The sequence below is a fragment of the Corylus avellana genome, chromosome 10, assembly GCF_965113065.1.
Source record: "Corylus avellana chromosome 10, dhCorAvel1.hap1.2, whole genome shotgun sequence".
Lineage (NCBI taxonomy): Eukaryota > Viridiplantae > Streptophyta > Magnoliopsida > Fagales > Betulaceae > Corylus > Corylus avellana.
Window position 1 is genome coordinate 3,287,839 of NC_142499.1, and position 14,741 is coordinate 3,302,579.

The 14,741-nt window shown below is 34.0% G+C and overlaps 1 protein-coding gene across 1 annotated transcript; it reads right to left on the bottom strand.

Moving 5' to 3' along the window:
• Positions 1-12,988: 12,988 nt before the first annotated feature.
• On the bottom strand, positions 12,989-14,365 carry LOC132191248 (glucan endo-1,3-beta-glucosidase, basic isoform). The gene is made up of 2 exons (XM_059606188.1): positions 14,209-14,365; positions 12,989-14,082 (listed from the first exon to the last, which is right to left on the bottom strand). Exons 1-2 carry the CDS (start codon positions 14,300-14,302, stop codon positions 13,139-13,141), a joined length of 1,038 nt encoding a protein of 345 aa, XP_059462171.1. The 5' UTR covers positions 14,303-14,365; the 3' UTR covers positions 12,989-13,138.
• Between the last annotated feature and the right edge of the window lie 376 nt (positions 14,366-14,741).

Genomic DNA, 14,741 nt, shown 5'->3' on the forward strand with positions numbered 1-14,741 from the left:
CTCAATTCCTAATCTAAGTTTTCTTATAATTTGAATATTTGGGTTATTAAATGGTTAGAATATTGATGGTTAGTATTTAAACATTTGAATGGAAATAAGCTCAAATCCTCATTGTAAAAGACAAAAAAAAAAACCAGTTATACAATGCCAAAATAAATAAATAAATAAAATAAAATACAAATCTAAGCACCTACAATATAATTCGTTTCACTCTGCTGCGGTTTGAGTACGTTCGTATTTTATTTTGAACACGAACGTACTCAAAAGCAACATCTATTTGTTTGTGTATTGATTTGAATATGATAATGCACATTATTTTACACTTGAATGACCGTACTTTCTCCGTCACGTGTATTTTATTTTACCTCTTTCATGTTTTATTTTATTGGTCATTTTCTACTTTTTTCCGAAAGTAGGTTTTTTCACCAATTAACCATTCAGTAAATAGTTTATCGTAAATGTATGTTGCTTATCTCCCTTTTGAAGTTTTAAGGACAGAGTGGATAGCTATAGTAAGTGCTGGTGGCGTGGAAAAAGTGATTTTTGAACAATTACATTCTTATCATACAAGCCAATGGCTTTTGTCTCTTCTAATTTCATTACAAGTTTTTTTTCGCTCTCATTTAATTACATGGCCCACTTATCAACCAGATTTTTCAATCGTTGAAAAACCTAGCAATAGTGCCGTGGAAGCCCACAACAGTGCAGCGTTCTTTGCCAAATATTCTAGTTAATCGAAGAGTTTTGTGGGGAGAGTTTGGCATTCAGTTATATCCATTAGTACATCTTTTCATTTTAGAAGGTTGCATTTGTGGATTTGGACTTGTGTTTCGGAGTATGAAATAATGCCTCTTGAAACATAACATGAAACTAAGGAATCCTTTGAATCCAGCTAATACACGCTTAGAAAAAAAAACAAGAGTAATAGATTATATGATATTCAATGCAATTCACTAACAAACGAAATTAGTGTAACAGCTCACAAGATATGCAGCAAGGCAAAATAGATCCAGTGATTTTCAGGCTTTATTAGCTGAAGCATTATCAAAGGATTGCTTGTAGCATTGGAAGAGAAAGAGCAATTGGCACAAACTACAATGTGGGTGTCAAGGCGCGTCCAACCACTGGACATTATTCAATATGAGCTGAGTTCTATTTATTTCTCTGGTAAAACATGACTGAAAAGTGAAGACCTACAGTGAGTCTCTTTCCTTAGAAATTATAAGGGTAAAAGTGTAAAAAAAGAAAAATGCAAAATCAGTTAAACGACTCTTTTATGCGTTTTATCCTCTATGCTAATGTGTGTGAGAGAGAGAGAGAGAGAGAGAGAGGGAGGATAAGGCAGCAAATTTCTGAAAATGGATATACTGCAGAATCCTGACTTGGGGAAGAAGAGGAAAAGATGGAAAACTGTGAGGAATCCTAAAACTAAAGGAGATGACTACTTTTTTCCTGACGGTAATATACGATTGCAGAGAAGTAAAGATTTGTAATGTAGTATAATTTCCCGGGGATGACCTTGGGAATGAAAGCTGGTTCAGGACCGAAGAAACGTGAGACCCTCGCCATTGAAGGTTTAGAAAACAATATCAATTTGAATTTTACTCTTTCTATTTTTGCTTAGACTTTGAAATAAGAGAGTAGAATGTTGTCAGTTCATCATCCTTTCAGCTGGCAAGTTTATTTCACATTCTCAATATTTAAGAAAAGATGAAGCAGAAACCGTTCAACCCTTACTCTCTTTCTCAATGCTACATGAAATTAAAAAAAAAAAAACTATTATTCCCTTTTTTATTTTTGGAATGGGAGGGCTAGGAAAAGAAAAATACAGGTAGTGATTTTGTGCTACGTTGGAGGCCGAGTGAGTGACATGTCTATCGCTCAACAGTGTTGAGCGCAAATCATCCGCATAAAAACGTTTAGCAAACAGGACCAAAGTTGCCCTTTATTTAAGAAGCACAATTTTTCTTGAATTTCATATTGAGGTGAGAAAGAGAGAAGGCGTTGAGCGGTTTTGGCTTCATATGTTGGCTTTTAAATGTGAATTTTTTTTTAGTGCAGATTTGCTCTTAGAGTTTATTTGAAATTGTGTTTAAAATATTTAAAAATATTTGTAACACTTAAAAAGCTCGTTTGAAAAAAAAAAAAAAAAATTACGTGTTTAATAAAAAAATTAAAAAAACTATTAAGAGTCTAAAAAATGTACCTAAGAGCTCTTTTTAATTTTAGTCCTATATTTGCAGCGGTAGATGAGTAATTCTCTTTAACAAAGCAACAATGTTTCTTTAGTGTTTCAGTTAAAAGAAACTGTATGTTAGCATCTCTTTTCTTCTTGCAGCAAAAAATTATATTTATCTCTTTTTTTTTTTTTTTTTTTTTAGGAAAGTGTATAATAAATTCTTAAGTTAACTTTTCAAAATTTGAAAGTTATTGAGTTTTTTTTTTTTTTTTTTTTCAAAAATTTACTTTTTGAGCCAATTAAATGACTAAAGTTTTATCATCAAAACTTTTTAACAATCGTAAAGGCCATTTAAAATGCACCATTTTGTTTAATTAAAATATTATTTTTATTAATAAAATCTAAAAATTAAAAATCCATATAATGAGAGAGATTTGGCGTATAAGTGTTTGTTGGTGAAATCAAATGTAGATCCGTTGGGTAAATGCAGCACTCGTGTAAGAAGCATAATTGAAGAGAGAAGGGAGCAGAAAAATGACGATAATAATGGTAGTCAGGACGGTAATAATGGCAGTCAATTACTATCAGGGCCAGCTTTGAATGTAAAACATGCCACGGGGCTCGTTTAGGCAAAAGCTAAGTTTGAGAGTTGCTTTATTTTATTTTTATTTTTTTTAATTTTATTTATTTTAAAAAAATTAAATTAAATTTTATCTTTTAAAGTTGATAGTATTCTTTAATTTAAATATTAAAGTTTTAATTTTTACAATTTATTTCTTAAAGTTTTAAATTTTTACAATTTAACCAATTATATCTAAAACTTTCTATATTATCCGTAATTTTTTATTTTTTTTATTTTTATATAAAAAAAAAAATCAGTGTGGCGTTTGGCCATCTGGCCTTTTTTACACTTCTAAATTTATTTTCTTAATAAAAATAAAAAATAAAAATTAAGGGTATTATACAAATTTTGAGATAATATTAGTTGAATTGAAAAAAATTAAAACTTTATGGGATGAATTGTAAAAATTAAAATTTTGATCTTCAAACTGAAAAACACTATTAATTTTAAAGAGTAAATTATAATTTTTTTTTAAAATATGGTTAAATTTTATTTTTAAAGTCAAAATCATAATGCTTAGCATCATTTAGAAAATAATTTTTTTAAAAAAAATTGAAATGTTTAGCATTTTCCAATAATTCATTGTCATTATCTCTGCTGTTCTGCTGAACAAAAATCTGAAACAAAGTCAATTTTTCTGAAGTAAATCACAGTAACTCTTCCAAAACTTTGTCCTTTTTTTGAGGCAAAACCTTTACTGCTGGTCAGGAACTCTGGTTACTTTATTATATCGGTTAGAATTTAGAATTTAGGAGTGTCTTTATTTAGATTGAAGCAGTGCGTGCTGTAAAAGGAAGGATTCCTTCAGTAAAAATTTTTGTCTTGACCTACAAGTTTTGGGCCAGAAGTTTTGTTGTGTTTGGAGCTATTTTCCTTATTCTCTTTCCATTCCTTCTTTCCTCGTTTTTACTGTATTTTTATTTTTGATCATCATTTTCTTTACTTACCCGTTTTTTAACTTTTACGTAATTTCTTCTTTTTAATATATAATTTTCTCCATGCATGATTTTTCCTTCTGGCATGTTGTACTACTATAAGCTCAATTCTTAATCGAAGTTAATCTTATAATTTGAATATTCGGGTTTTTAAATGGTGAGAATATTGATGGTTGGAATTTAAACTTTTGAATGGAGAGTTTTATACAATTTTATGTTCTAATCCTCATTGTAAGAGGAAAAAAAAAACTTGTTATACAATACCATAATAAATAAATAAAGTATAATAAAATACAAATTTAAGCTCGTACAATATAAGTCATCTCACTCTGCTGTGGTTTGCTAACTGAAAAGTGCAGAGTCAAAGAAAATATTATTTTATTTTCAAAAGGAACTTACTCAAAAAGCAACATCAGTTGGTTTGTGTATTGATATGAATATGACAATGCACAGTTTTTTTTTACGCGCGTATTTTATTTTACCTCCTCCATCATTCCGACTTGTTATATTTTATTGGTCTTTTCACCTATTCACCATTCAGTAAATAGTATATCGTAAATGTATGTTTTTTGTTTCCCATTTTAGGTTCTTAAGGACAGTGGATAACCATGGTAAATGCTGGTGACGTGGAAAACTGATTTATGAACAATTACATTCTTATCGTAGTAGCCAATGGCTTGTCTTTTTTAATTCCATTACAAGATTTTTCTCGCAGTCTTTTAATTACATGTGACCCACTCATTAACCAGATTTTTCTGTCGTTGAAAAACCCAGCAATAGTGCCGTGGTAGCCCACAACAGTGCAGAGTTTGGCATTCAGTTATATCCATTAGTGCATCTTTTCAGTTTAAAAGGTTGCATTTTTGGATTTGGACTGTTTCGGAGGTTGAAATAATGCCTCTTGAAACTTAACATGAAACTATGGATTCCTTTGTTTCCAGCTAGTACAAGCTTTATAAAAAACAAGAGTAATAGGTCTTATGATATTCAATGCAATTCACTATTAAACGAAAGTAGTGTAACAGATCACAAGATATGCAGTGATGTAAAATAGATCCTGTGTTTTTCAGGCTTATTAGCTGAAGCATTATCAAAGGATTGCTTGTAGCATTGGAAGAGAAAGAGTAATTGGCATAAACTGCAATGTGGGTGTCCCTTGACACTCAACATGCTGCGTCCAACCACTGGACATTATTCAATATGAACTGCTAGTTTTATTCATTTTTATGGTAAAATATGTTTGAAGAGTGAAGACCTGCAAAGGATTGCTTGTAGCATTGGAAGAGAAAGAGCAATTGGCATAAACTACAATGTGGGTGTCCCTTGACACCCAACATGCTGCGTCCAACCACTGGACATTTTTCAATATGAGCTGCTAGTTCTATTTATTTCTATGGTAAAATATGATTGAAGAGTGAAGACCTACAGTGAGTCTCTTTCCTTAGAAATTATAAGGGTAAAAGTGTAAAAAAAGAAAAATGCAAAGTCAGTTGAATAACACTTTGAGTAATGATGCAAAGCACGCGGCGTGCGTGGCACGCCCACGCACGCCAGTGCAAAAATTTTTTTTTTTTTTTTTTTTTTTTTAAAAAAAAATAATAAAATAATAAAAAAATAATAAAAAAAAAAAATTTTGTGCCTGGCGTGCATCACTGTTGATGCACGCCAGGCGTGCTTTCCATCATTACTCTAACACTTTTATGCGTTTTACCCTTTGAGTAATGATAGAGGTTACGCGGCGTGCGTGAACAGTAACGCACGCCGCTGACGTGGCATGTGCCACGTCGTAACCACTATTTAAAAAAAAAAAAAAAAAAAAAAATTCAAAACCAAGCTTCAAAACCAATCCCGCGATACCCATATTTCATTTCCCCCCATTTTCTTTCCAAACCCATTTTCTCCCCCCAACCGGCACATTGGTTCTCCCCCACCGGCGCCGGCGTGACTCCTCCCTCCCACCGTGCGTCTCCCCACCGTCACCGCCGCCAACGAACCCGTCTATCAGCTCCCGCCGGTTCTAGTTCTCCCCCACGAGACTTTTCTTCCCAAACCCCTTTTCTTGTGGCAACGAACCTGTTACTGTTCACGCACGCCGCGTAACCTCTACCATTACTCTTATCCTTTATGCTAATGAGAGTTAGAGAGAGAGAGAGGGAGGACAAGGCCGCAAATCTCTGAAAATGGATATGCTGCAGAAGCCAGGCTTGGGGAAGAGGAAAAGATGGAAAACAGTGAGGAATCGTAAAAGTAAAGGAGATTGACTATTTTTTGCCTGACGGGAATATACAATTGCAGAGAAGTAAAGATTTGTAATGTAGTGTAATTTCCCGGGGATGACCTTGGGAATGAAGCCTGCTTCAGGATCGAAGAAACGTGGGACTCTCGCCGTTGAAGGTTTAGAGAACATTATCAATTTTCGTAATTCGAGGGAAATGCAAACTTTACTCTATATTTTGCTTCGACTTTGAAATAAGAGAGTACAATGTTGTCAGTTCATCATCCTTTCTGCTGACACCTTTATTTCACATTCTCAATATATAAGAAAAGATGAAGCAGAAACCGTTCATCCCTTACTCTCGTTCCTAATGCAACATGAAATTTTAAAAAAACAAAAAAACAAACTATTATTTCCATTTTTTTTTTTGTTGAAATGGGAAGACTATGAGATTTTGTGCTACGTTGAAGGCCGAGTGAGTGACATGTCTATCACTCAACAGTGTTGAGCGCGAATCTTCCGCATAAAAACGTTTAGCAAACAGACCTAAGTTGCCTTTTTTTTAAGAAGCACAATTTTTCTTGAATTTTTAGCGGTGTCAATTTGGTCCGATTTTTTAATTTTTAGTCAAAACCAGAATTGGAACTGGAGTACCCTGGGCCCTGTTTGTCAACAGTGTGGAACGGCACTGTAACTGGAATGATACTGTTCTAGCTACAGTACTTTTCGTTAAAAAATGATTTTTTTTTTTTGTTGAAAAAAAACACCCTAGCCCAAAACGTTGTCGTTTTGGGCATTAAAATTATTCTTAAAAAAAATGAAGAAAAAAATCGGAGTGACTCTTGGCCAAAAATGAGATGGTCAAGGGACTTTTTGGGTTTTTAATGAAAACTTAAAAAATATACTTAAAAAAAATATTCCTACACTTTTATGGGTTTTGAAAATTTCTTCCAACCTTCTATACTTTTCTTTTTTCTTATTCAAATTTTTGCTAAACATTGTCAGAATTTTTAAAACGAGAGTGGTTTAGGTTCTCTCCTAATGTCCTCTCAATTTTAGATAGAAATTTATTTTTTAAAAACCAAAATTATTTTAGTTACCATTGTTATATTATTTTTTCAGTATATGTGACACTAAAAGCTTTGTTACCAGTTATTTGCAATGTCATTCAATTTTTTTTTTTCATTTGGCATCAGTATATGGCATTTGGAACAGGTTCAGCATTTTGTACCATTTGAGGCACTTACTAATAAATTACAAGTATCAAAACTACATGTAACTCTAAGATTAAATCTATCGATAAAGTTATCTTTATTCTTTATTTCTCTACAAAAATCTGTAGCCAACTCTTTTATCGCATTCAAATTAAGTTCTGCATATGCCCGAACACAAGGATGGCTGTGTTTTCAGGGTGAGGGTATTAATAAATAAATGGAATAGGATTTCTTCGGTTCATAATGGAGCCTAGAATATTTTGTTTTTAGCTGAAATTTTCTTCTAGAAATTTTACAGCCACATATTGAAAAGTTGTCAAACTATTTAAAAAAATAAATGTCAGATAAAAAAAAATAATAAACAAACTAATAAAAAATTTTAGAGGTAGCTGGCCACCTTATGTTAGCAATAAGGGGTGTTCGAATCACCTCATTTTAGCACCCGAATGACCAGTCACCCCTAAATCCAATATGTGAATATATCATTTTGGTCACCCAAAGGGTCATGGGGTGGCCCAAGCCACATCAGGGCCCTTGGGGCAAAATAATTTTTTTTTTGGGTTAAATACCAAATATCCTCATGGGGTTTGGTAACTTTATTTTTATCTCCTGGGATTTCATTTTTATCATAGGACCTCCCTAAAGTTTTAATAAAGGACCAAGTTAGTTTATCCGTTAGTTGACCGTTAGGCCTGACACGTGGACCGCTCAGATGTTGACACGGGGCACCTATTTAATTTTTTTTTTAAAATAAAAAAAATGTATTTTTTTTTAAAAAGTAAAGGAAAAAAATTGGGGGTGCCCAAGGCCACCCACATGCCACCCCCATCCGGCTAGATGGGCTGGCCACCACCCCCCCACCCCACCCCAATTTTTTTTTTTTTAAATACATATTTTTTTTAATTTAAAAAAATTAAATATGTGCCATGTGTCAACATCTGATTAGTACACGTGTCAGTTCTAATAGATGGACTAACTTGGTCCTTTATCAAAACTCCAGGAGAGTCCTGCGATAAAAATGAAACCCTAAAAGAGTAAAAATAAAGTTAACAAACCCCATGAGGTATTTAGTATTTAACAAATATATATATATAATTTTGGGGGTGGACCTGCCAAGGGCCATGGCTTAGGCCACCCCAGACTGGCGGCCGAAACCACCCTCACCGCTAATGGGATGGTTTGACCACTTTCAATGGATCAATCACCTCTTAATTTTTATAATTTTATTTTGTAATTATTTTATATATATATTAAATGTTTTTGGTCTGGTTCGGTCTGATCTGATCCTTTGCCAAACACAGTCCTTGTACACATGCTGGATGCCAAATCTCTCTCCGCCAACGATTTGATCTGCCACGAATCAATAGTTTAACGGCTAGATAATAAGTAAATTAAAAGGATAGATTTGATTCTCGCACTCTGCTGTAAAAGGATATGACTATTTATCCGGTAAAAGAACAGGATTTTGATTTTACTAGGAGGTGAAAACCATTAAAGTGACAACGGCGTCTCTCTCTTCCCATACGTGATATGGGAGATTAAATTGAAAAAAATTATTCCAATTCAATTTTAAAATAAAATTTGTCCTAAAAAAAGTATGTCAAACTCGTTTTCATCTTTACGTTAAAGCAAAATATTTTTTTAAAAAAATAAAAAATAAAAAACGATCTTCTGAAAATTTTTGCCAAAAACCATGAGATAACTTTTTTTTTAGTAAAAATTTAAACAATTTTAAATATTAAACACTCACAAAATACTCATATATATATATATATATATCCAAAAAAAAAAAAAAAGGAAAGAAAAAGCTTTCTCTATAAATAACCCCAATCCACAGCCCTTTGCTCATCCTCACTTTCGATCCAACTCCTTGCTAAAACTTTCCTAAACTCGGACGCCAAGAATGGCGACAAATAGTTTTGCCCCGGACCTTCATGGACAGAATCTAAAATTTCATGCTGAATCTCTGACGGATATTTCTTCACCACAGCCTTATGTTAGTAGAATAAATTCTGTAATATCTATGAGATCCATATCAATAGCTAAGGATAAAGCCACGGTTGACAGATATTCGAAAGTGTTATACTAGAGTTCAAACTCATAGAGATAAGGTTGTTATTGAAGATGAGGGCAATTGAAGATAGTGTTATATCAAATCTTATCAACACTTTTGAATTTGTAAATCTGGTCTTTACATTTGTATAGTTGTCTTTAATTAATATACTGCAATTTAATATATTTTGAATAGAACTTTATTGAACTAATCTCATTTCATATTCTTATCTTGATATCAGAGCTTACCACATGACAATAGGGACTTACACTACTTACCTCGTAACATTATTTAATTAAGAAAATGTGCATTTTACTGCTTAATTAATTAGCATGTTTAAGCGAGGAGTATGTGAACCCGAAAGATTGAGTTTGGAAGAGATGATAGGTTGTTTTTCTAATTAGTATTGTTGCTTGTGTGTTTGATTTTGTTTGAGGTGTTAAACTTACATATATTCATTTGCCCTGAAGATATAATTTTGGCTTACGCTTTTTTTTTTTTTTTTCTTAAATGATAGAAACATTTGTTCATATGTATATGATAAACTAATCTCCTAGGTATATATAACATTTGTTAGTGAAAAACGCTTAACCGACTCCAAAAACTTGTTTATCACAATTTATGCGTAATTAATATTATGAAGCAATAAACAATTCAATCACCCAATAGACTTATTCAACGTGATTCTCCTTTATCGGACCCTTCCGATAGACTTCTCAACCGTAGATTTATCAAAGGAATAATTAAACCTCTAAGAGATTCACTTTAACGCTCACCACATTTGATCTCTCTTAGCACAGCCTCCGACGAACTCTCTGGGGGTGAAAATTCGTGTTTCTCTCTTCTATAATGATGTATATATACCCCCGACAAAACCCTAGACCTAACCCACTTAAAATCATGTTTTTGGGCCTAAAACTTACGGGGTGTCCGGACATGTTAATGGGCGGTCCGGACACGGCTTCGCGGAGCAAGATTTTAGTTTCTGGAAATGAGGTCCAGACCCGGGGAATTGCGGTCCGGACCCTGCCTGTCCAGTCTTCATCAACAGCTCCGATCGATGGGCGTTTGTGGTCCGATTGAGCTGAAATTTTGCAGGGACGTTCATAACACATGAATCTACATTATGAACGGTAGAGATTGGATTCTGAGCATTCTATATCAGTGTTTGAGCCATGAACAGTAACATCTGCATTTTGAAACTGAATTAAGCCAACACAAGAACTAACAGTTAGATTGTGTAGTAAACTTGTATCTTTTATGTCCATAGCTTCGGTTAAAGCTCGATTTGCTTTCTGCTCCCTTTTTGCCTTCTATTGCTGATATATGTTACTTTTGTAACTTTGTTTGTTTAATTTTTTTTTTTCAGTAATCTCTGGGTTAAATTTTTGTATCTATTCTGTATTTATAATTCTCTAATCGAAGCACTATTTACTTATTGAAAATTATTAGGATTTAGCTTTGGTGGTTTAAACTATTCCGAACAATTGGCTACAAATTAATTCGTTCTTATCACATATGTTCTGCAAATTACATGATTCACGAACTTTAAACTTGTTGAGCTTCTTAAAGAGTTTTACTTATTATTATCATTGTTTACAGTTTTTGTTGGATGAATGGTTTTTCATCTGCACTCAAAATGAGATCATAAGTATTAGAACTATAGTGGACTTTGCCGGTATATTAGAAATGTTCATAAAAAAACAACAAAATGAGAATAAGATTTCATTGCACGACGAGATGTTAGATACCATGTTTCCAAGATTGTGTTCCAAAATCCTAGACGGGATCATCCGAACTGTGAATGATTCTACTATGATTCTGGTGCAAGTTTCAACACTAAGTTTGCTTTCACGTTAGACCGAACGCGGCAAGATAATGAATTACCATGATCTAACTATGCTAAATTGATCAAGCTTACATTTTCCTCTGTCGAAGATCGCTCGCGATCTGCTCTATTACCCGGGGGTCTCCATATTAAATTGCCCCTAATGGATGGCGTTTCCTGCTTGCAAGCTACATGTTGTGGCATCACGTCAACCCCGGACATGAAATGTCAGTTGAGGAGTTCCTGACTCTCTATTGCCCCAAACCTTGCAAGGAGATCTTCGGAGTTGTTTCTTTTACTGCTCGAGACAAGAGTCAGATTATAGTCCTTGGGGATTCTTTATCGGACTCTCTTCATCTCTTTTTATATTTTGTTTTGTCTTTTTTTAACTAATTATTAATTAAACATTCCGATTATTCGTGGAAGTGAATGAAGCATTTACAACTTGAAACATGGAAGAGTCTTTTTTTTTTTTTTTTTGTTAGGTGCGATGAACAACCTAATATGTATGAACTTGCTCTTATTTGTTATTTTGTCCTATTATAATTTTGAATCGACTATGAAAAAACAAACACTTTGGTGAATAAACCTAAATCTGACACACATCTATTTTCCAAGAGACTCACCCAAAGGGGAAGGGATGAAAATAAAGGCAGCAATAGTGTTTTAGATGTTGAAAAACTCATTGGCATATAGTTTTATTTCTACCTATGAAACCTTGTCTTGTACGTAGGTGATCTTCGGTTTCTAAAATTGAAAAATTCAATTCTCAAAAGCTTTCAATGCTAACGAAAAAAAAAAGGAGAATTGGAGTAAGAATCATATACTCAAAGGCTTGATATACACACAAAAAGTTAATGCAGTGAATTGGAGTGGAAGAATTTGTCATCAGATCATATATATAGCTGGGATTGGTTTCTCGACCAGTTGCAGAGTTGAATTTGGAGAGAGATCTACTATAACACCACCGTTTGCAATGATCAACAAAAAAAATACTTTGTGAAACCTAACCATAGAAGGGGATTCATTGGCATATATATGGTTTTGGATCCAAACAGACAGCAAAAATGAAATGAATACCCATATTTTATTTAGGTTTGAGAGGCTCAATGCATTCTTAAAAATTATGGACTGTTTTTTATGGGTCTAAGCCGAACAAAAATTTGTTGCACTGCTTTCCTTTAGGCCTGATGCCAAGCTAAAAATTGTTTGTATCAGATGTAATCTTAAAAGCATATTTAATAATAAAAAAATTACAAAATAGGAGATGGCAATGGCCCACTCCGTCTGCAAGTGGGTAGATTATAAAGCACTCAGAATAATGGTAAGTCCTTAGTTCATTGGTTCCTTAATTGAACAGTTGCATTGGATGCACAAATATTGCTTTAATATGGTATATGAAATACTGACAAGTTAGTTCCTCTTGTCTACCAAATTCTGATAAAGCTTTGACAGCTTTTCTGGCAGTGTCCATTCTCTCAATCTTGGAATGTTCGTCATTGAAGGCGACTCACATGTTATTATTTTGACTCTTCAACAACACAGCGTCTCTCAGGATCGGTGGTTTTCCTCCATTATATTTGATATCTTCGACTCTATCCTATTATCTTTCTCTTGAGAAGTTAGGAAAGTCAAGAAAAATAAAAATTTTTGCACCCATTATGTCCACATCTTTTTTTGGTCGCATTCCCATTTTCCCTCCCTATTAAGGTTCCTAGTTTCCAAGGGAAGGACCCACCTCCCCTTGCTTTGTTTTGTTAGTTTCTTTGTTTGTTTGTTTCGTTGTTTGTCTTTGTTTAATGTACTTAAAAAAAATACTAAATGGAATGATATTTGCTTTAGACAATTTAACGTAACAAAACCTTGGATTAAAAGGAAATTAAATTAAATTTATTTTCTTAGAAAAAAATGAAGGAAATTTCAATTATGGCATGGAACACAATAAAGTAAAGGTATTTGCCATAGAATATGTGATATTATTGAAATAACCATAATTTTCGGTCTACGGGATTACAAGTAGCTCTTATTTATTTTGACCTAATGTGCACCACAGTGCATGCACTTATTCTAGGATGTAGTAGAAGTGATATTCTTAGCTGAAATTCACTTGGAATTTGGGCTGTTTATTTGGAAGAAAGAGCCCAAAATTTTTCTCATAGTCAGGATTTTTCTGGTTTTCGTCAAACAAGGCAAACACATAAGTTTCTATAGGCTTTCCAGGCTTCTTTGGAGTCCCCCCCTTCACATGCTGAACCAAATTCGTAATGTAAGTTCTTTCATTGTCAAGAGATGTCCCTGTCCCACCAGCTGAAGGCCAACCAGACTCCGATATAACGATCTCCAAAGACCCCCCTCCGGCCTTCTCCAACGCTGCATAAACAGCATCTAAAATGGCGTCAAAAAGATTACGATAATTGAGCGGGGGATCATTCACTACTGTTGAAGGAGCTGTGAAAAGAGCATAGTCAAGACGAATGTCTCTGGTGTTGCCAATGTAACTAAAGTACGTGTACAAGTTAACGAGTAATGGAGATCGATTGTTCCCTAAGAAGCGGATGATCGGATCGAGAAGCGGTCGGTGATCGGACTTGAATGAGCCTTTTGATGGAGGGAAGGATTCTCCAAGGACTCCAGTGTCGATGGCGGTGGAAACTTTGATTTGGTTCGCAAGGCCAGCCGCAGAAATTGCGTTTTGAATGTTTTGCATGGCGGGGAAAAGAAATTTTGCAACTCCATCTGAAGGCTTCACTTCATTTCCGACAGCAATGTATTTGAATTTGACATTACCAAAGTTTTTCACATTGTTTTGGACCCAAGTATTGGCATTGGCTTGGCTTGAAGCAATATTTTGAAGGTTATCATTTGGAAGGCCTAGAATGAGCTCAATATTGGAGCCTCGAAGGGCTTGGAGAGTATCTTGTTCTGGAGAATAGATTCTCATTCTTCGGATGTTGTTTTGTTTGTAGAGTGCTACAACCTCAGATGGCTGTGGTAGGTTGTTTCCGACCCTTCCATAACAAACACCAATTTGGGCACCTGCATTAGATTAAACAATAAGTCAATATTGGTTTTACATATATATATAAAATTTATTTTCTCTATCAATATATGATTACATGAATTAAATAAACAAGGTTTAAATATAAGACAAGAGAGAGAGACCTGTTTGGCCTAGGGTGGCCATGAGCAGCACAAGCATTAGCATGATGGAAATCATAATAGGAGGGGTTTTGGCAGCACAATTGGATTGAGGCATTGGAACAACAAATATAGAAGAAAATAAGCAAATGCAAATGCTTTTAAGAATACCAAGCTAGCTGCCCTTTTTATAGAGAAAGAGATAGACGCCACATTTGACACGGGCTAAGCATTCCATGGAAATTACACACCTAGTCGCATCATTAACCAATGCACATGTAAGTGCTTGTTATCTTGTGTGGAACTTTCTCCCCTTGTCCCTACCTCCGAATCATCTTCATGTCCCTTGTGAGGCCATACATGCATGTAGATAGTCATACATACCACTATTCTATCACATCATGCTATGTATGCATGTACTAGGGAGAATATGAGAAAAGCATTATCCTATATCCTAATTAAATCGTGGAAAAACTAGCTAGCTACCAGTTTTCTTGAACAAAATATCTTTCTTTTTTAATATTAAAAATAAATAAATAAAATAAAATAAACAACAA